The sequence below is a fragment of the Chelmon rostratus genome, chromosome 20 (assembly GCF_017976325.1).
Source record: "Chelmon rostratus isolate fCheRos1 chromosome 20, fCheRos1.pri, whole genome shotgun sequence".
Taxonomy (NCBI): Eukaryota; Metazoa; Chordata; class Actinopteri; order Chaetodontiformes; family Chaetodontidae; genus Chelmon; species Chelmon rostratus.
The window spans coordinates 2,318,523-2,341,297 of record NC_055677.1 but is presented as its reverse complement, the minus strand read 5'-3'; the positions used below and the strand labels follow the sequence as shown (position 1 = coordinate 2,341,297).

At 44.1% G+C, this 22,775-nt stretch overlaps 1 protein-coding gene across 4 annotated transcripts in view; it reads left to right on the top strand.

The window, feature by feature from the left end:
* Positions 1–21,656, top strand: part of tnikb (TRAF2 and NCK interacting kinase b) — a 55,287-nt gene extending 33,631 nt beyond the window's left edge. For all 4 annotated transcript variants that reach the window (XM_041961263.1, XM_041961262.1, XM_041961261.1 and 1 more), the window contains 13 exons: positions 447–562; positions 920–1,011; positions 6,202–6,383; positions 7,903–8,017; positions 10,131–10,239; positions 11,455–11,631; positions 11,716–11,859; positions 12,687–12,821; positions 13,141–13,241; positions 13,626–13,775; positions 14,788–14,947; positions 17,206–17,345; positions 18,227–21,656. In XM_041961263.1, the coding sequence (XP_041817197.1) occupies positions 447–562; positions 920–1,011; positions 6,202–6,383; positions 7,903–8,017; positions 10,131–10,239; positions 11,455–11,631; positions 11,716–11,859; positions 12,687–12,821; positions 13,141–13,241; positions 13,626–13,775; positions 14,788–14,947; positions 17,206–17,345; positions 18,227–18,310 (1,705 nt within the window). In that variant the 3' untranslated portion in view covers positions 18,311–21,656. The remainder of the gene's footprint in view (positions 1–446; positions 563–919; positions 1,012–6,201; positions 6,384–7,902; positions 8,018–10,130; positions 10,240–11,454; positions 11,632–11,715; positions 11,860–12,686; positions 12,822–13,140; positions 13,242–13,625; positions 13,776–14,787; positions 14,948–17,205; positions 17,346–18,226) is intronic.
* The last annotated feature ends 1,119 nt before the right edge of the window (positions 21,657–22,775 follow it).

The window sequence follows — 22,775 nt, the reverse complement described above, 5'->3', positions numbered from 1 at the left end:
TGATTCACATTATGGGGACCTGCATTTTGTCCCCACAGGTAAGGCGGGTCCCCACAATGTGACTGTATAAACAGATTTATGTCCCCACAACATGAGTAGTACATGGCCACACACACACACACACACACACACAGGAAGGTGTGAAGCTGCTCAGCTTTTCTTAACGTGTCACGTTCACCTTTTGTTCCCCAATGACAAATCTGTCCCTGTGAGTCATGTGACTTTTCAACCGTGGCTATCGTGGTTAGCGTGAAACCCCCCCAAAAAAACCTATTTGTTGTTTCTTAAATAACACACACACACACACATGGAACACACATACCATCCCGATAAACACACACACATGCACATACAGCTCTACTGTGGAAGTGCAGGTGTGACTTTTTTTTTCAGAATTCAACAGTTTCTCACATGAATGAGACAGCGCTGTGTTTGTGTTACCGTAGCAACCCCGACCTGCGGAGGACCGATGTTTCCATGGAGACGCCCCTGAAGAGGACGAGCAGTGGCAGCTCCTCCAGCTCCAGCACCCCCAGCTCCCAGGGAGGCTCCAACGAACGAGGTGCTCACACGCGCACGCGCACACACACACACACACACACACACACACACACACACACACACACACACACTTGTGCTTCCACACTTGTGAGGGCCTTCATTCATATAATGCCTCCCTAGTTCCTGATCAAGACGTTATTAATTTAACAAATTAAAAAGGTGAGTGCAATGAATTAATACGACCTCAAATATTTTCCAATATTGTCCATCTTTCCTTCAAATATCCACACTTTCACAAAACTACTTCTACTTTTCTAAATATGTGCTCATTTTCCACAGACGTCCTCTCCGTCCTAAAGCGAAGTCCTCGCTTTTCAGATTTGTCCACTGTCCTCAGCGTGTGTGTTTGTGTGTTCAGGTAATTCAGCCATTAAGACTGAAGGCTCCACACTTTCTACCCACGAGACCAAAGACGACAGCAGGGAGGTGACACGACCCAGCAGGCCTGCAGTGAGTGCACACACACACACACACACACACACACACACACAATAGTTTTATTACTAGTTACTTTGAGCAACCCTGATTCCAGAACAATTTGAACTCTGTGTGAAACATCAATAAAACCAGAAGCAATCATTAATTATCAGTTTCCTGAAGTGTTCCTGAGTCCAGGTATTAATCTCTTTATCCAATCACGTGTTGACAAAGTGTTGAACCTCGCTCCATCCTCGCTGTGAACCACTGAGCCTTTCAATCATGATGCTATCACCTGTTACCAATCAGCCTGTTTACCTGTGGAATGATCCAAACAGGTGTTTTTGGAGCGTTCCACATCTTTCCCAGTCTTTAGCTGCTCCTTGTTTGAAACGTGTTGCTGCATCAGATTCAGAATCAGCAGATATTTACAGAAATCAATGAAGCTGATGAGCTCAGACAGTAAATATATTGACTTTGTGCTGTTTCCAGGTGAGTTTATGTCAGAAAGGATCAGTAAATTGTCACATTCTGTCTGATTTATGTTTTACACAGCGCCACAACTTTTTTGCAATCAGGGTTGTACATAAAGTAATTAAAATAATCGCCACCTTCACCAGCTGCAACATGAAAGTGATGAACACATTAATGCATCAATATTTATAATCCAAGTCTAACTTTTACTCAAGTAAAAGTACTTCGTTCACCACTGCAGGAGAGTATGATGGAGAACACACACACACACACACACACACAGTGACGGAGCGACTCTTCTCTCTGAACTAACCACGTTGCTGTTCATTTCCACTCTCTTCCTCTCTCTCTCTCCTCTCATCCTTTCTTCCATCCCTCCTTCCACCGTCCTTCAGAGCTATAAGAAAGCTGTAGACGAGGTTAGTGGCATTTCTCCTCCTTCGCCCCTCTCTGTCTCACCCCGTCTCTCCCACCTCTCGCTCCACTCACTGAGTTTGCTGGTTTCCTGTGCGGGGCTGCGACGCTACGCGACTCTTATTTTATTCATCTCGTGTCTTGAAATCTGAGCTCTTCATCAATCGCGGTTGCTGAACAGTGGAGAGCTGACGTAAGGCCCCCTGATTCGTTCCAGTGCGACGGGTTAACATGCAGACCAGACGGCTGTCGTCCTGCAAAAAGCCAAACATCTGGGTCAGATTTTACCGTTTTACCATCTACGCTGACAAACCCAACACGTGCAAGCACCCAGTCCTGGTAGGCTGCTTTAACGTGAGCGGTGTATTTCCACCTGTTTCGAGGATAAAACGGTTGTTGCTGTTGTAAAATCCTCCTCGTGGTTATTATAAATCACTGTACAGTGTTTTGGTGTCTCGTAAGCCTTCAAACTCTTTTTCGAGCAGTTCATTGTTTCGCTGCTACGTGAAACGACACGCCCACGGCACCGGAAGCAGGAAGCGTTTTACTGTCACTGTGAGCTCCGGGTGAAACAGAAACACTTCAGTTCATTAGAAATATCATTTAAGTATAGAAAAATCAGAACAAGTACACTTTTACTTTTTGTCCTTAATTTAAAATGTGTTTGACAGAGACTTTTAAAAAGTGGACTTCTAAATAGATGAAGTCTTTAAGTTCTTCTTAAATGTGTTAAAAATAATATATTAATAATATATAATATAATATTTCAAAGTACTTAGAAAAAGTACACTTTATTGTAAGTGTATTATAAATTGTACTTTAGTTTACTTTAAAAAAGTGTACTAAATTACAAATACTTTTAATAGTAATAAAATTTACTTTTTGTAAAACCCTGTTAGCAGTTTAACTAAAGTGTACTTTAATTTCACTTCATTTTAAGTATATTGAAGTATATTTCCCACACATTTTGAATGCTCATGAATCCTGGTGGACTTCAGTACTTCAAAAAGTTTTGTCACTTTACACTTAAAGGATAACTTTCGTTTTTTACAACCTGGACCTTATTTCTAGCATCAAATACGCCCATTTACTCCCCCAGACAACTTTGGTGGCATTTGGAGTCGTTTTGAAGAAATTAGCCCCAGAGGAGCGGCGCGTATATCCGTATAATGCGAGTACTCGGGGCATCCATGCGCAGCCTCTATATAACGCATAATCTGCAGAAACTCGTTCATATTCCAATATTTAGTTCTGATATGCTGGTGCTATTCCCCTCTGAGCCGGCGGTCGGCTAGTTTAGCTGTAGTTTGGCACAGCTATGGTTCTTTATTGCGTATTCGTAGCCGACCGTCGCACCGTGTTGTGGCTGGCTGCTCGCAGCGCCCGGCGTTCGGTAATGACATCATCCACGTCAGAGGTAGTTGTCTAGAGACGCCGGATGTTGATAACATGCCACCCCCGGCTCAGAGGGGAATAGCACCAGCATATCATAACTAAATATCGGAATATGAACGAGTTTCTGCAGATTATGCGTTTATAGAGGCTGCGCATGGATGCCCCGAGTACTCGCATTATACGGATATACGCGCCGCTCCTCTGGGGCTAATTTCTTCAAAACGACTCCAAATGCCACCAAAGTTGTCTGGGTGAGTAAATGGTCGTATTTAATGCTACAAATAAGGTCCAGGTTGTAAAAAACCAAAGTTATCCTTTAAGTATACTCTTCATCAAAAAGTAGAATTTAAGTATGATGATTTTTAACCTGGGGCAGATTATTTGCTTTCAGTCCTTCATCTCGTTCATTGGAGAACCTTTAAAAATACAGGAAGCGTTTTTTAACCTCCACACAGTGATTAAAACATCCCCACAGACCCCCAACATGGCTGCCTCAGATAAGACCAACAGCCTCTGAACTATCAGGATGAACACACTGCCTTCACAAAAACAGCTCTCTGATTGGACAATGGCCTCCACTGTTGTTTTCCTCTGTCGTTACCCGGGGCGACGTGTTATTGATGGGTGATCAGTTACCGTAGGAGTCACGTCTTCATTCATTCACTTACTTCCTGTTATCACTTCAGACGTCTCTGCTCCCATGTTTCATTTCCACGGTCACACTCTTTCTCTTTCTCCCATTTTATCTCTTCTCTCGTTCTCGTCAGGAGGAGCTGGTAAGATAACCCCCTCCCCCCCCCCCGTTCCTCCCGCCACCTCAACCACAACTCCCCACATCGTCCACTTCCTGTCACCTGACCTCTCACATGCACAGCCCTTCTTGCTGCAGACAGTGAGATGTGACAGAGGCTGAATTTACGGGCTCGCGTCCTCTGAACTTTAACCCTCGGCCCTCCTGCACTGAGGCATGATGGCATCTGACCCCCCTCCTCTGCTCCTGCACTGTCCCGCTGCTCGCTGCCCTCCCCGCAATCGACACTCAGTGATGTGGCAGAAATATAAATGAATCTTACTAACAGTAGATAGTAAACGTCCCCTTTGGTTGTTCTCTCCTGCTTGGTTTTTAAAGATGCATATACAGTATACCCTTGTTTTTCGCGGGGGTCACGTTCCAAAAAGAACCCGTGATAGGCAAAATCTGTGAAGAAGAAACCAATTAAGAATACAATTAAATACTCTATACATTGAAAAGAAAGAACAAACCATTTTACAGGCTCAAGCATTTGTTTCACAAATAAAAGTACTTTAGAAACGTTTTTTTTTTAACAAATAACTTCTGTACTGTTCTGTCAAATAATAATTTTAATCATCGATGTGAACAGAAGGCTTCAAATTGCAGAGATTAGCACCGCCCACCGCGACCCGAGTGATTGGATTAAACTGGAGAAAATTAAAAATGATTATGAAAAAAAGTACAGTCGGACAAATAGTGACTCAGGTGTATTTCACTGCTCTTCAGACTGAGCCGCTGCATCCTGACTCCGCTCTGCAGTGTTTTCTTCTTTTGGTGCAGGTGTGTTTGTTCGGGAGAAGAACACAGTGATCGGCAAAACTCGAAATTACAAGAGAATTTGCACGTACGTAAAGTAAATTTGGCGAGCTGTTTTACGTACGTGTTCATATTAAACTGCAACGTTATTGACGCACAGGTAGAGAAGAAGCGGAGTGACTTTTTAGCCAATCAGAATGCAGAACACAATGCACGATGCAAATCCATGAAGTAGCGAAACCGTGAAAAGTAAACCGCGTTATAGCGAGGGATCACTGTATGCTGATACTAAAATGACTTCATACTTGCAAACCTTGGCAGAATTATTTTGCCCAATACGAAGCAGTAGAAGTGAGCACATAACTCCAGCTCAGGCCTTTACACTGGCTTTCAGTTGGTCATGAATATGATCATTTATAAGAGCTGCTGTACTTAGCTTCACGCGTCCTGATGACTTCGTGGCCACAAACTTAAAAATGTGACTTTTTCCAACTAAATTTATATTTCATTTTATTTCATTACGTTGACTTTCTTAATTTTGCCCGATGTGAACTCCTGCTACTATAAATTGAAGGCCTTATCCAGACTTATTAAGCATTTTGAGGTTTCCAGGTCAACTCTCTCTTCTCGACCACACGTAGCTGAACTGTGTTCATTCAGATTTTTACGTCCTTTTCAGATTTTCAGCTTCTTCTTTCTTTGCTCATTTGCAGTTTTGGAGCTGTAATTAGACTTGTTGTTGGGCAGCTTTGTTTCACGTGCTTCCACACAGCACAGAACTCTTGATCCGGATTTACTGCCGTGGTATCTGTCGTCCCAAACTCCGAGACAACCATCAGCATCTAAAAGTCGTCTGGCCTCGCATGTTGAATGGCTGTTTCGTGGCTGATGCATTGCGCTGCACACTGTGGCAATGCAATGGACTGTCTGATGGCGTCTGGTGTTTGTTTTCAACGCTAAGTTTCTCAGTTGCTAATTAAACACTTTGTGTGGTATAAGATATTGATCTAAATTTGAATGAAATGTCAACTATATCCCACTAGAGAGACAAAAGTAGATATTTATGCTATAAACAGCTTCCAAACACCTTTAATGTGGAACAAATAAGCAATATGTTTAATATATAACAAATACATTTCCCTGACGACATATATGATTTGCGTCTGGAGGCGGTAATTCCAGTTTTGAAAATAAAACCTGTAAAGTAGAAAAAGTTGTACTTGTATTTGCTGCATGAATGCAAGCATCACAGATGTTTAAAAAAATAATCTCCGTAGTCAGTAGAGGTAACTGTCCTGCAGGGCTCCAGCTTTAGCTTTTCCTCATAAAGAAAAACCCAGAAACATCAGAAGCGGTTTTTGACTCTCGTGGTTGGTTTTCCCGTCCCTCAGGACCTGACGGCTCTGGCCAAAGAGCTGCGAGAGCTGCGGCAGGGGGAGGAAACCAGCCGCCCGCCCGTCAAAGTGACGGACTACTCGTCGTCCAGTGAGGACTCTCACAGCAGCGAGGATGAGGAGGGAGAGGGCGGCGCTAATGACGGAACAGTGGCTGTCAGCGATATACCGCGCATTATGTGAGTATTAGTGTTCCTGTTAAATTCAACACATTTCTCCTCATCGATGGAACGACGAGGACATGACCCCCACTGGCTCAGTGGCCACTTTATTATGTACACCTGTGCAGTCCAACACAACGACTCTGCCACAACACCTGCCTTCACGAAGCTCATAATGTTCAGTTTTGTTGTGTAAATTCAATTATATGTTAATTACTGCGGTCACAACCTAACGACCTCATTGCTAAAACACATGATGAATTAACACCTCGGGGACAGTGTCAGCAAAAACATGAAGGCATCATGAAAGAGGAAGGAGCGTTAGACTGCACAGGTGCACCTGGATTGTGTTTCATATCACCAAATATGGAAGCTGTGCATCTTGAGATTGATGAAGCGCCACATTCTGCGTGCCGCTTCAGCTGTTTCCTGTTCTTCTCAGTTTCAGAAAAACCTTCTCAAACCTCTTGCATCACTTTACCAAAATAAGACACAGGATAAGGAAGTCACTGGTATTAGTTAACCACCTACAGCCCTTTTCATTTAGTGGAAGCTGGAAATTACGTATTGTATCTTTAATTCTACAGCACTTACTAACTTAAAGGATAACTTTTGTTTTTTACAACCTGGACCTTATTTGTAGCATTAAATACGTCCATTTACTCACCCAGACAACTTTGGTGGCATTTGGAGTGGTTCTGAAGAAATTAGCCCCAGAGGAGCGGCGCGTATATCCGTATAATGCGAGTACTCGGGGCATCCATGCGCAGCCTCTATAAACGCATAATCTGCAGAAACTCGTTCATATTCCAATATTTAGTTATGATATCCTGGTGCTATTCCCCTCTGAGCCCGTGGTGGCATGTTATCAACATCCGGCGTCTCTAGACAACTACCTCTGACGTGGATGATGTCATTACCGAACGCCCGCACTGCGAGCAGCCAGCCACAACACGGCTGACTCTGCGGCGGTCAGCTACGAATACGCAATAACAAACCATAGCTGTGCCAAACTACAGCTAAACTAGCCGACCGCCGGCTCAGAGGGGAATAGCACCAGCATATCAGAACTAAATATTGGAATATGAACGAGTTTCTGCAGATTATGCGTTTATAGAGGCTGCGCATGGATGCCCCGATTACTCGCATTATACGGATATACGCGCCGCTCCTCTGGGGCTAATTCCTTCAAAACGACTCCAAATGCCACCAAAGTTGTCTGGGTGAGTAAATGGTCGTATTTAATGCTAGAGATAAGGTCCAGGTTGTAAAAAACGAAAGTTATCCTTTAATGTTGTAACAAAAGGTTTGAGTCTGGTCCCATATGAGCCTGTTAAAGTTCGTCTCTAAAAAATGTAGTTTTTGGTACACAAATGTACACTTCCCATATCTTCCTATATCATGTGTCACTAATACAAAGCTCAGGAGTAAAAGTGCAAGGAGAAGGGTGATTTAGCATTAACAGCACAGAAAAGTTAAAATAATACTGAATTTAAAAACAATTAAACATTAAAAAATGTTCTGTTCCCTCTTTCAGGCCAGCAGCAAGTCAAGGTACCAATGAGTCCTTCGGCATGATGGGAGGTCACAACGACGCCCACGACGACTCGTATGGAAATAGCTCCCAGGACAGCACCCTGATGATGCGCGAGGTGAGCCTCTCGGTTCTGACCTTTGACCTGGGGACTGTAGCCTCGCTGACTTCACACATACTGATACTCAGCGCTCAGGCGTCCATTCACCAGCTCTGCATGCCTGCTGGCTGACGCACGTTTTCATATTTGTTCATGTGAGAGTGAATGAGACCCGCTCGGCGTGGAGGATATATTATATTCAGTTTGATTATGTATTTAAACAACAATGCTGTAGTTTACTGCAACTTATCATTTCAAATGCATTTAATAATTATTCCCATTTTTAATTAGTCTGCTGATTATTTTATTGATTAATCAATTAATTGTTAGGTCTGTAAAATGCTAATAAATTGTGATTTTGTTCATCACAGTTCCCAAATCCCAAATTTCTCCCTAAAAAATTGCTTAAATGATTATTAGACTTTCTGTTGTTGCAACAGAATAATCATCTCAGCTCTGTGTGTTCATGTGTTCATATTACTATGATGTTGTATAGTGTTGTTACCAGGGTCTTAGTGGAGGGTTTTAGCATCCTGTCTTTTTTTTCCACCAAAAACAGAAAAATATTCAAATCAAAACATTTTGGGGGACTTTAGTTGGCAAGAAAATTGTCAAAAGCCCAAAACACCAAAAGATGAACAGAAAACTGACTGTAGGCAGCTTCAGTCCAAAAGGTGCATGAAGGAGTACTTCTGTTGAAAGCTTTTGGTTTCAGTGCCCACCCACCAGCAACACAAGCCCAGAAACAAGCACAGCCACACACAGCAGGCTTCAGCTCCCCCCCACCCATCACCTGACCTGTCAATCACAGCCTCGCTGCACAGTAGCCCGCCCCTCTCTCTCTTTTTCCAGAAACTTAGGGAACGGAGGCGGAGCTCTACTGCCAGCAATGGTTTCCCTGGCAACGCTAATCTGTTCCCTGGCAACGCCAATCTCCCTGATTTGGTGCAGCAAAGCACCTCCCCCCTGGTCTCCCCTGGCGACGCCTCTGGGGCCCAAGTAGGTGGAGCAGCGACCCAACTGTCGGCCCAAAAACCCCCACACCTGATCCTGACAGACCGGCACCCTGTCACCTGTTCACCCTGCTCACCCCGTCACACCCCACCTGCCCACAAACCTGCAACCAGCTAGCTGTTTGCTCCTTTATCAGGGTGGGAAATTAGCAACAGCCACCAAACAGACGCCCACATGTTAAACAGGATGTTTCAGTGGGGGAGCAGACGAGAAGAATAAAAGGCTCCGAATGTAATTCAGGATATTAATATCAGTAAATCATCATTGATTTTGAGTTATTGATTTGAACAAACAGGAGCTTTATCAGCATGTGCTCCTCTTATTGAGTTGAGTTTAAGGGAAATCTGTGGAGCTGCTTCAGGACGCCATCAGATTTCTGTTGCGGCTGCTTTAATTCCACTGTTCCAACGACAAAATCTCAACTTCCACCCTGTGACACAAAGGCACAGATCAATCAGTGTTTCCTGCCCGCCGAGAATTGATTAATTGTGTCTGCTTTTTGAGTTAAATCAACACAGCGTTGCATAATTCTGTTTATAATGATGTGAAACCAGAGTGTTACAGGAATAAAAATGTCCATCAGCCAGTTGATTAGTCATGTCGCTGCTCTCCTCAGTTAAAATCTGAAATGACATGTGGCACCTTTAATTTCCCGCCCTGGTCTATTTAGTTGCGTCCCGCTTTGGCTCCAGTGTTTTCCCCACAGATGGAACAAACTGGATTTCCTCCCTCCCTCCTCCACAAGTTTTGAGCCCTCTCTTTCTCCCTCCCTCTCTGGGTTTTCCAGCCTCTGATCCAGAAAGTGTCCTGCACGTGATGCAGATAGCTGGCGGAATAAAGGAAACGCTGAGCGTAAAGTGAAAGTGATGGAAGTGGAACAGTGCGGGAGGATTTGCCGAGATCAGATTTCATTATTGTGACACAAGAGATGAACAGACAGGAAGTTATTGAATCCACTTTAGAGCGAAGAACTTGATGTTTTTGTGGCTCGGCAGGACCACAAACACACTGCGATTCCTTTATTTCAACAGCTGTCTGTTTCACTCAGTTTTCCCAAAACTAACAAACCATCAGACGACATGCGGCCAACTGAATCCTGTGTCTCTGTGACCTGCAGTACGGGATGGGAGGCGGCAGCGGCTCCAAGGCTTCCTTCACACCGTTTGTTGATCCGAGGGTGTACGGCACCTCCCCGACTGATGACGATGATAACATCTCTGCCACAGGTACATTTCCTCTCTGACTGGTGGTTGGCAACCCTCAAAAGGGGGTCACAAAACAAGAAAAACAACATTCTGCTGCACAGAATTATGTTTATTTCTTTTATTTTCTCTACAAAATTATTGAAGTAAAAATGATCCAAGTAGGAAAAATCATTCAAGCACCCTGTCGGGGGGGGGGGGGGTCATGAGTTGGAACACATACATTTTGAAGACCCTAAGATTTTGGTTAAATCAACTAATTTATTGTACGTTAGTGAGAAATTATTGCCTGGATTAATCATTTATTCTTTAAGTTACATTTACTTTCTTCCTCTTTGTAATTTACTCGCCAAAGTAAATTACAATAAGAACCTTATTGATGTTTTTTTTCTCTAATCTTCACCATTTACATCTCAGTGGTCATGTTGCATTCAAATGCTGCAGTTAGAAATTTGGTTGCCCTTAAAGGATAAATTTAGTTTTTTACAACCTGGACCTTATTTGTAGCATTAAATACGACCATTTACTCACCCAGACAACTTTGGTGGCATTTGGACTAGTTTTGAAGAAATTAGCCCCAGAGGAGCGGCGCGTATATCCGTATAATGCAAGTACTCGGGGCATCCATGCGCAGCCTCTATATAACACATAATCTGCGGCGAAACTCGTTCATATTCCGATATTTTGTTCTGATGTGCTGGTGCTATTCCCCTCTGAGCCGGCGGTCGGCTAGTTTAGCCGTAGTTTGGCACAGCTATGGTTCGTTATTGCGTATTCGTAGCCGACCGCCGCAGAGTCAGCCGTGTTGTGGCTGGCTGCTCGCAGCGCCCGGCGTTCGGTAATGACATCATCCACGTCAGAGGTAGTTGCCTAGAGACGCCGGATGTTGATAACATGCCACCACGGGCTCAGAGGGGAATAGCACCAGCATATCAGAACTAAATATTGGAATATGAACGAGTTTCTGCAGATTATGCGTTATATAGAGGCTGCGCATGGATGCCCCGAGTACTCGCATTATACGGATATACGCGCCGCTCCTCTGGGGCTAATTTCTTCAGAACCACTCCAAATGCCACCAAAGTTGTCTGGGTGAGTAAATGATCGTATTTAATACTACAAATATGGTCCAGGTTGTAAAAAACGAAAGTTATCCTTTAATAATCGCTGTGAGACACTTTGGGTGCAGTGAATAAAACCATCTGATAACGTGCTGTATGTGTGAATGTCGTGCCGCAGCACTGTTTGCCGATGAGCTGCTGAAACATGAGCAGGAGCAGGCGAGGCTCAACGAGGCCAGAAAGATCTCAGTGGTCAACGTCAACCCGACCAATATCAGACCGCACAGCGACACGCCCGAGATCCGCAAATACAAGAAACGCTTCAACTCTGAGATCCTCTGTGCTGCCCTCTGGGGTGAGACAGCCGCCAAAGCACTTCGTTTTCATTCATGTGCAGTCACGCAGGCAGTGAAAAGCAGACGTTTGTGTGTTTGTGCAGGGGTGAATCTGCTCGTGGGGACGGAGAACGGCCTGATGTTGCTGGATCGAAGCGGTCAAGGCAAAGTTTACAACCTGATCAATCGACGGCGCTTCCAACAGATGGACGTGCTGGAAGGGCTCAACGTCCTGGTCACCATCTCAGGTTGGTATGCCTCTGAAAAGCCTTGATTAGAGGCACAGTGGCAGCTGGTGATAGCTCCATTGATCACATTTAGCTGCCAAGTGTCAACATCTAAAAGGTCCTTTTACTTTGGCCATGAATTTGATGTGTAAATGAGTTTTGATTTTCCATTTATTGCAATCAGGACATTTTAGCATGGAAGCGTTGTGATTGGCTGGTTGTGTGGAGGTAAACCATTACTACTTCTGTCACTTTTCATTTGAGCAAAGCAGAACAATGAATACGTTCCAGGAAAGACTGAGTCTGGAGCCATATGAGATCAATGCATCTCCTCCCATCTATGATGGAAGGTTTTTCACTCGGTGGCGGTTTGTAGCATCTGTAGCTTTTTCGTAGCATTACCCAGCTCTTAGCGTTCACTGGAGGAGACTGTGAGAAGCAAGTGAATGCTCCCATCCTCAGTTTTCCGCAGCTGTCTTTGTCGATAATAATAAGCCTTTCTTGTTGCTGTTGCCCTTGGATGCAGTTTGCTCTTTAATTTTCAGGTGCTCCCCGCTGGGTTTGAATAAAAAAACATGCTGTGAACATGACAGAGATGTTTCTGTTTGTTTTCAAATCGCCTGTTGCTGCCTTCACAAATAAAGCTCTCACTGATGACATTTGAACGCCCAGGATGTTGGTGATGACGACATAGAAACACAGCGCTTTGCACTGATACTATAATTAGTCACAATGGACGATCGTCATCAATGCCTGAAATGTAAAACCTGTAGATAAAAACAGATTTACAGGTGAGCAGAATATTATTTCTCTGAATTGTTTTCCTTGCTGTTCTCTTTCCTAACCAGGGAAGAAGAACAAGCTGCGTGTTTACTACCTGTCCTGGCTGAGAAACAGGATATTACACAACGACCCTGAAGTGGAAAAGAAACAGGGTTGGATCACTGTTGGGGAGCTGGAGGGCTGCGTACACTATAAAGTCGGTACGAAAACTCACTTACGTGTATTGTGAGGACATGGGCCTGTTAACACACCCACAGTATGGGGACTCATCTCTAATTTGGGAACAAAGAGCTGGTACACGCAAAGTTAGCAGTTAAATTTTAACATTTTTGAGTGGGTTAAGGTTGGCTTTGATTGCTTCTGTAAATCTTTTCATTATTTGTATGACTAAAAACTAAACTATTGCTGAACTGAAGGTTTACAAAACTTTTTATCTGCAGTTTAAGCACAGTTTGGTGTACATCTCTTTATTAGCGCTACATGTCTGACTGTTCGTGCTGCTCTGCTCTCCTCCTGCAGTGAAGTATGAGAGGATTAAATTTTTGGTGATTGCTCTGAAGAACTCGGTGGAGATCTACGCCTGGGCGCCTAAACCTTACCACAAGTTTATGGCCTTCAAGGTAAGAGCTAACAAGACAAGACACAGTTTCTTTTCACTGAAGGGGGCCTGGCACAGACAAGAGTTCATAAAAACATAGAAATAAATCAGTCAGCCAGCCAACAAACCAAAGAGCAAAGAAGTAACTGCAGGCATAATGTAGTGTAATTGCTTAAAACCGAAAGAAATTACATTTTTAATGCCAACCCCCTGTTTTTTCTTCGTAGATCTGACTGTATTTGCTCGAATGATAAATGGGATTTGTTGGCCTGCTGGCACTTCACTTTTATTTTGTGGTGGCAGTGTGTGTATGTTGTTCGAAGTGTTCAAAGCCAATTTTAATGAGTTTTTCTTCGTTGATTGCACCTCAGTTGTTAATCCCTCCATCTTTCTCTCCGTCTGTTAGTCGTTCACTGATCTGCAGCATCGCCCCCAGCTGGTCGATCTGACTGTGGAGGAGGGACAGAGGTTAAAGGTCATCTACGGCTCCAGCGTCGGCTTCCACGTCATCGACGTGGACTCTGGCAACCCCTACGACATCTACATCCCCTCACATGTTAGTCTGTGTGTGTGTGTGTGTGTGTTTGTCCTGCAGTGTTAAACGCCATCAGAACATACTACTCTTTAAACTTTAATTTGATTTCATGTTTAATTGGTTTAAGTTGGCAATTTAATCAATGAAAAAATGAGAGCATGAGAGACTGAGTGAGAGCAACGAGCATGAATAGCATGAAAGCATGAAATAATGAATGTGTGACCGAGTAATCAGGAGAGCAAATAACCGAGTGAACTTATGAATCAGTAATAATAAACAAGTTAATGAATGAATGAGTGAATGGATAAATTCACGAGTGATTAGCAATTAACGGAGTAAATGAGTAAGAATAAATAATACATAGATGAGTGAGTGAGCGAGTGGAAAATGAAGGAATGGGTGAGTTAATGAGGTGAATGAATGAATGAGTGAGTGAAGAAGTGAGTGAGTAGGTTAGTGAGGAAGTCAGTGCGTGAATGAATGAATTCACTGCTTTGTTCATTCAATGAGAAGGAGAGTTAATGAATCCATGAATGAGTGATTGAACAGTTGAATTGAAAACAATTGAATGGCGGAGTTAATGAGAGAGTGAATAAACGAGTCAATGAGTGAGTGAGTGAACGATTAATTAATTGAATGAAGGACAACACGAGTCGTTAGCTTGTTAAATGACTGAGTCAATAAATAAAGTGCTGAATGAGTGATGAGTGAATGAATGAGTGGTGGAGTGGGTGAATCAGCGTCCTCCTCTAACCCTGGTCTGGTTACAGTAAGAGATGGAGGGGAAGGAGACGGTAACCACAGCAACCGCCTCACATTGCTTTTAGCAGCCATGAATCACGCTGTCCTCATGTCTGTTTCCATGGCGATTGCGTGGCTGCGGAGCGGGAGTCTCTATTGTTGCAGCAGTTTCTTCTCTCTCAGGGTGGGGAAGGGGGGTCCGAGGGGGGTCCAGACCCCCCGTAGGCTCACGGCAGCTCCTAATCCCCTGCCCCCACCCCCTCCAACCCCCTCCCGTGTGTCGCCCCGGCAGATTCAGGGTCAGGTGACCCCGCACGCCATTGTGGTTCTGCCCAAGACGGACGGCATGGAGATGCTGCTGTGCTACGAGGACGAGGGCGTCTACGTCAACACCTACGGACGCATCACCAAAGACGTGGTGCTGCAGTGGGGCGAGATGCCCACCTCCGTCGGTACGTCAACCAATCAGCTCGCTTCTCCCTGACCCCTGACCTCTGACCTTTATAAGCGGTCTCAGCAGATCATCTTTCACCCTCACTACTATCTGCCACACCTCCTCCGTTCAAAGCAACACTCCTCTCTCTCCTCCTGCCTTTTGCTTTCAGTTACACCTTTAAACAAGAAGCCAAGACTGTCGTCTCACCTGTTTCATCATGTGCTTAAAGGGATACATCAGGTTTTTGGGAGGTTTAACACACTCTATGTAACTCTGTTAGGTAAAGTGATGAAAACATGCTACGCACTGTTCCTTCATGCTAACACCTTCATCAACGTGTGTTAAGTGAAATCACTTGATAAGAACCTGCTCGTGGTTTTCGTGTTTTTTGAATGACTGGAGGAGATATTGGCAGGAATCGGCTCACACAGTTGCATTTTACATGCGTTATTACCCAATACTGGCTTTTTGAGCCAATAACACCAATATTGATATTTGAAATATCAGCCAATATTTATTTTTTAACATTAAATCATAGAATAACAAATGTTTTGGCACATTTGGTTATTAAAGAATTGCGATCAGGATATACAGCCACACCAGCGGCTTTGTAAGGCTCGTTAAACTGTTCGATTGATAAATCAAAGTGGATTGAAACTGATCGGAGAGTTTTGGTGTCAATGTTCTCATCACTTCACAGATGAGTGGACCAAAGAACAACAACCCAAAAACTCAATGTATCACTTTAATGTCAAGTGTTGAACACCCATCTACTGCATGAGCTGACAACAACACACCCGCAGAGCATTACCTCTACCCTCAAACCCACCACAGTCATCATGTAGACGCACACACGTTACGTCTTTTGCTTTGGACACTCCTTTTTTATATACAGTAGACTGTATCTTTGCATTTTTTTCGATGCATTGGGGGAAATGCTTGTGTGTTGTTTGTCTGCTGTGTTGAGTTCTGTCCTCTCGTTCTGTATGACTGCGATATATTTCAAAACGAAATTTCACACCCATTCTTACTTTCATCCTTGATTGCGTGAGCTCTGAAGTAACATAAAGCAAACAAGACATTTGTGCGATTCAGCAGACGAAAAGTGAGATCAGAGTTTCGCCTGAGATCATAGCAGAGTGCAGCGCATCTAAATGAATCTATTATTCATCAGTGCACTCAGTCAAACCCCATGAACAGGAAACTCGAGCACATCAAGGATGGATCTTGGATCTTATGATCCGAGTCGATTAAAGCCTGTGTTTTTCCATTCGGCCTTCACTCTCTGAGTCTCAGATGTCAGTGTACGATACCCTGATTGATGAAACGTGTATGTTTGACTGACTGCGTCTGTGTCCTGAAGCACTGGTGGTTGCTGTATGTGTTCTGTGTGTGGACTTCATCTCCTGTTAACATGTTTGTGTGTATTTTACTGTCAGACCAGAGTTTCTCACAGCCAAGCCCAAGCCTCAGCCCCCACAAACATAAAACCTGCATCGCCGCCGCGTTTTATTCCGCACGCTGAAGCTGCTGGTCGAGCCCCTTCCTCAACAAAAGAAACTTCGATTGCAAGGCAGGAAAAAACAAAAAGACCTTCCACTGGACTGTATATCCGTGACAGAGGAAGGCCTGCGTCATTGCAGCTGGACCCTCTTTATGACTCTTTTCCACTGGTTTGGTATTGCACAGTGCTAAACTAATTGGCTCAACACTGGTGGTCCTGGCGAGGAGAGCTGCTGATAGCAGCCTCACTGGTGTTTTATTTGCTCTCCTTTGATGCTTCAGATTTAAAGTCTGGTCCACTAGTGAACCACTGGAAGGACTTTTATTATGAAGTAGCTGCAGAATGTCACTGAAGCTGTTCGACATGCGCACAACTTCATCCAATGCTGCTGCTCACGTGCAAAGTTCAGACCACCGGCATCAGTCAGCGTTGCTCAAATAGCTCCTTAAATCAAATACTGACATCTGACTGATCGACACGAGTGGAAACCCAGCAAGCAGCCTGCTACTGCGTTATCTGTTGTTGACAGCATCGCTCCCACCGCCAAGCTTCTCCTCACATGGAGACCTCAGAGGTCGTGATCGCTGAAATCAGTCAGAAACTGCTGCAATAATCTCCTGCCGGAGGCGAGGCGGAGGAGGCCGCGATGTGTGACTGGCTTGGGTGTGAGACTGGTGCTGAGTCTTCTTCTGTCCAATCCCCCTCTGTGTGTGTGTGTGTGTGTGGTCGTGTGTGTGTGTGTGTGTGTTTACCCTCTCCTTTCCCTGCAGCCTACATCCACTCCAACCAGATCATGGGCTGGGGAGAGAAGGCCATTGAGATCCGCTCCGTGGAGACGGGACACCTCGACGGAGTTTTCATGCACAAGCGAGCTCAGCGACTGAAGTTCCTGTCGGAGAGGAACGACAAGGTGAGTGGGACAACATCTGGACATGTGTGTCCCTCTCTCCATCAAAACATCTCTGAATGAGGCACAAACGTCAGGGATCAATCTGAGTTAGATCCCATAATTAGATTTACCTAAATGTTCATTAAATATGCATCTGAGACACTGAAATCACAGCTTCATGTTCCAAATACAGAAGCTCTGGATTAATAATTGATAAGATATGATATGAATGAAAGCTTAACTGGGAGAATTTGACTCCAGAAATTGATGGTGATCCGCCAGAGAGAGGAGGTCTCACTCTGTTGGGGTTGTTGGGCACTGTTACAGAGTGCTGCTTCTCTTAGCTCTTCAACAATCTTCGTCAGGGCACAGACACAGACTTGCAGAGAGCAAACCATGAAGTTATTCATGGCATTAACGTTAATTAGTAGCAGCTGATGCGACCTTCTGCTGGCAATGTTTGTCACTTTAACAGCTGAAACAGTTAGCACCAGCTAGAACGAGAAGCTGCTCGCTAACAGATTTGTTACCATCTGATCTTGACAAAACTGTGCCAACTGGTAATAAAAAATATATGAAGAAAAGTCAGAACACGTGTCCTAATGAATCATCTCAGAGCAAAGGAGCTTTTTTTTGTCTTTTTTTCTGTGGTGCCTCACCTTAAAAGCAAATCACAATATATCTTTGATGGATAAGTGATCATTAAGCTCCATTTGTTGTAAGTGTTTCTCACATGCATAAACACACACTGTGGCTTGTTTCCGTCAGCTTTATAATATATCTTCGCTGTATCATGGGTGGATGTTTGCCACTGTGGTCAGCCGTCGCACTGAAACATGTGCTAAAATAAGCAGGAGTGAGACGGGCTAACGCTGTCGTCTCCACGTGCCTCCTTCCTGCAGGTTTTCTTCGCCTCGGTGCGTTCTGGAGGCAGCAGTCAAGTCTTCTTCATGACCCTGAACAGGAGCTCCATGATGAACTGGTAACACTTCTCCTTCGGCCCACACCCCTCCTCTTCTTCACTCTGAACTTCGCCCGACATCTGGAGAGAGGGACGACGGGATGGCAGGAGGAGAGTGAGTGTGTGTGTGTGTGTGTGTGTGCGTGCGTGTGTGTGTATACAGTGTGTGTGCGTTTGTGGAGGAAAACAACGAGCTGCTGAACAGACGATTGAGCAACTTGGAGGACGAGTTAAACCACAGGAGTGCGTCCCCCACATTGATCCCACTACAGGGGGCGCTACAGGCCCATTGATGGTGTCACCGCCTGCTGGGGGGCTCCACATACAGAAGTGGACCATGCCTTCTCCTTCCCTGTGGACTGTTCGTCTGGGCTGATGGTTGTTCTTGAGAGTTTTGATCCGGACTTTAAAGGACACTGACATCATGCCGAGTAGCCTTTGACCTCCCCATCTGACTGAACGGGGAGCTGTAGAGAAGTCCTCTGTGTAGCACATTAATGATTTCTCACAGGGTGTTCACACTGCGAGTACGATTTGTCCTTCCACTCTGCGTGTTGGTGGTGATGCAGGTGTGCTGACTGCGTTTATTGCAGCGAATCAGACATCCTTTCCTGCGCTGTGTTATAGCGACTAAACATTGCTGGCTATTACGGTAGCATCAAAAGAAGAAGAAAACTTGAGCTTGTCACTGACCCAAATAGTGGATGCAACATTTTTTGACATGTGCTTAAGTCAAGTCTCTCAATGTAAAAGTCACTCTGGGGTGAACCAAAGTCTCTTTGCAGGCGACTCGGTACATCCACACTAAGCCGGCTGAAGTTTCTCCCTCCAACCTGTCCCTGTGTCCACACTAATAAAACAAGCTACATGCAACAACACACTCTGAGCAAATGTTGGAAAACAGTGTCAGCCTGCGCAGACGCCATCGTGGACTGTTCGGCAGTAAAGCTAAGAGGCAACTGCTGACCAGACGTTTTGGTTTTTGTTTGTAGTTCGTTCTCGAGATGTCGAGTAAAGTCCTCTTGGCGATGTGGGATGTCAGGTTGTCAACTGTGCAAAAAAATAAAATAAAATCTGCGATCCACCACCACCGATTAGAAGACCAACCGCTGCCCGCATCTAACTTATGAACCGACGATGTAACTGCTGCTACGAGCAACATCTACAAACCATCCAGTCGAAATACGGCACGAGCGTGCTCATGTAATGCTACGGCCAAACGGGGTGACGTGCAGGAAGGGGCTGGATTTGGACTCACAGTTCAGCACGCATTCATCACACAATCCGACATGCCTCAAAACGAATATCGTTCAGTCTGACGCAGACTGTGACCCAGACTTTACTGAACACACCTCCTGTGATATGCAATGAACACCAGAGTGTGTAGGCGCCTTAAAAAAAGCGAGATCTTTTCAAAAACAACCTAATGTGGACTCGTGTCATTTTCAAGCTTTTCTGAATCAGCCGGCAAAGTGTGGACATTCAGCCTTTAACCTCTCCGAGCCACTGACCAAATGTTGAATTCAGATTACATACATGATGGTCTGTGGACGTCTTCTAGACCAACATCTTGTAGCAAAAACTTAAGGGTGTCTTCTTCGCGCTGTCAGATGCTTCAGAATTGCTTCAGAAGGGGCTCCATCAAAATCTGTTGACCTCGTAAAGTCCAGCTGTGGCCGACATGCGTGCTGTTTCCCTGATCATGACTCTGACGGTGTCACTCCCAGTGTGAACACTCACTTTGAGTGCTGCTGCCGAAACACCCTCTACGCCTGTTCCCCCATTGGGTGAGAAAAATCCGACAAACAAGCAGTTAGTGCCACAGGGGAAATGAGAGATTTCACACCTGTCGTTGAGGACGCTGCACTCTTGGTCTCAGCTCCTGTGGCTACTTTGTCCGGGTATATTTCTGGAAGGGAAGGAAGGCTGTAGATATTGTATTATTGCTGCAACAGCAACACAAAATCTTCACATCATTTCTCACAAGAAGAACTTGGCGTAGAGTAGTTGCCAGCTTCTGGAAGTTTCTACTTTTGCTGCCCTTTGTTCTCGCCACCGTTTTCTGTCCCTGCTGTTCTGTGTTCACTGCACTTGTGTAAATACTCACTTTGATGTTAAGGGCAGACTCTGCAAAGCAGGTGAGAACACTGAGGAAAAAAAAAATAACAGTCTCGCTTTTCTGTCATCCCTCTGTAAATCTGTCCGTTCTGTAGTTTCTCTCCGATGGGAGGTTTTTTTTTTCTGACCAACGAGCCGAGCGAAGACTTACACAGAAGTTTGGTTTGGGTTCACTCTCCAAGTTAATCTTTTTCCCCGTAGTCCATCGCTGTTTATTTAGTTGTGCATTTTGCATGGTGACATACATGTTTTGCAGTACCTGTCGTCACTCGTTATGAATGGTAAGTTTAAGGCAATACACTGACTGCTCTGACTGCAGAAGCGAAGTGACTTCTGCTTGAGCCCTGAAGCGTTTTTCTCACAACACTGAGCTGTAAATTGAAAGTTTTAACTTAGCTTAGCATCGGGGCTTTTATCTCACGAACAGTCAGATATGTCAAGATTGTACACTGGATAATTCTACATGTACCATTAAGTTTATATTTCAGGCATTGTGTGGATGCTCACACCCAGAGCAGCTTCTAAAGAGCGAGCGAGCAGGAAGGGGCTCAGCATCACTTTGGATGACGTTTTCTATATTTTGCGGGGTTGACACTTTGATGACGGTCCCCAGACACGCTGATGTTTGCGGGACTGTGAGGCAGGCTGGGGGAGAAAAGAGGTTCATCTTTTACTTGATATTTCTTTTACTGTTCATTGATCTTAAAGGATGCGATAGGTGTAAGCGATGCCACTTTAAGGCCAGCTGAAGCCTTTTACATGTGCAGGATGTTAGCATTAATCAACACCCTGTGAATAAAGGTCAGGAGGCAGGGTCAGTTGGAGGAAACATAGATAAAAAGATATATATACTGTAAGAATTTTCGTTATGATGATATCTTGCTGATCATTTTAGAGAAAGACAAAAAAATAATGTTCACTTATTAAAGCTTAGTTGTCTTTCTACAGAATAGAGAACATAGCTATAAGAATTTCTAAAAAAAAAAATACAATGTTTTTATTGTGGTATTATTTGTATTTGTATTTCAATTTTTGTACGTATCAAGACTGTGAACGTATGTACGGCTGTCAGCCTGTGAGTGTGCGTGTGTTTGAGTGTGTAGGTGAGCAGGTGTGTGCACAGGTGTGTGACATGCATGTGAGTGTATGTTTTCACCTTGTCTGAATCACTGGAATCAGTCAAAAGACGACCTCAATCTGGTAACACACATCTGTGATGTTGGAAAATTCTACAATAAATGTCCTCTCCTTGTACAGCAACACCATCTGCTCCGCTCTCTTTCTTTACACCCGATTTGGAGGTTCTTGCACCATAAGGTCTTGTTCAGGGCTGCCCAAAGTGTGGCCCGTGGGCCAAAGTTGGTTCACTGGATGAAAAAAAATAAAATAATGTTTAAAAATACAGTAAAAATCACCAATATTTTTGAATTCTGAACTATTTTTCATGTTCTAAGCACATTGAGCATAGTGATCCTCGGACCACTTTGAATCTTTTGTTTCAAATATATTTATTGTGAAGAGTAGCATCATGGTACATGGCAGCCAGAAAAACATTTTCTCTTCTTTTTTTTTTTATCACATACAGTGTGAACAACAGTGAGGAGGGCTATTCATCATTTGTTTTTGTTTTTTTTTTTTTAAAAAAGGAAATGGTCCTCACATTATAATATGAACATAGAACATAAACAGAAAGAAGTTGAAGAGAAGAAAAGAGAGGAAAACCCGTCCTCCCACTCAGACCCTCAGCCCCTCCCTGGAGTGTTACCTAATGTTACGCATAATGTAGTTAATATACAGGATTTGAATTAGTTTAGCTTTTCAAATAGGAGATTAAGGGGTGAAAAATCTTATCAAATTCTCTGAGTTTGTCTCTCAGAAAGAACCTAATTCTTTCTACATGCAGAGTTTCTGTTAACTCAGAGAGCCAGTGTTTCACAGTGGGCACTTCTTTCTTCTGGACCACTTTGAATCTTTAACAATACAATACAACACAACAGGTGTTTGTTTTTGTCCCGTGGCCTCCGTTAAGTTTTGGAAGGGAGCATGTTTGGGTAACCCTGGAGTTGGTGTGAAGGATGAAAAAAATCTCAGCTGTGAAGAAACCAAAAGCTTCCTGCACACTGCTGACCACTTGTACTCATGAATAAAATGAAAACGAGAAAGTTCTTGCACTCTATTAAATCTGTTTAACATGGGGCAAAAACTCCTGACTTTGAAGAAATTTTGAAAAAAATCACTGAACCACATCATCATCACACCACAACCTCATCTCCAGTGGTGGAAAATAACTACATGCATTTACGCAAACACTGTGCCTACGTACATTTTTGGGTCACCTGCACTTAACTTGAGTATCATCAGTGACACACCAC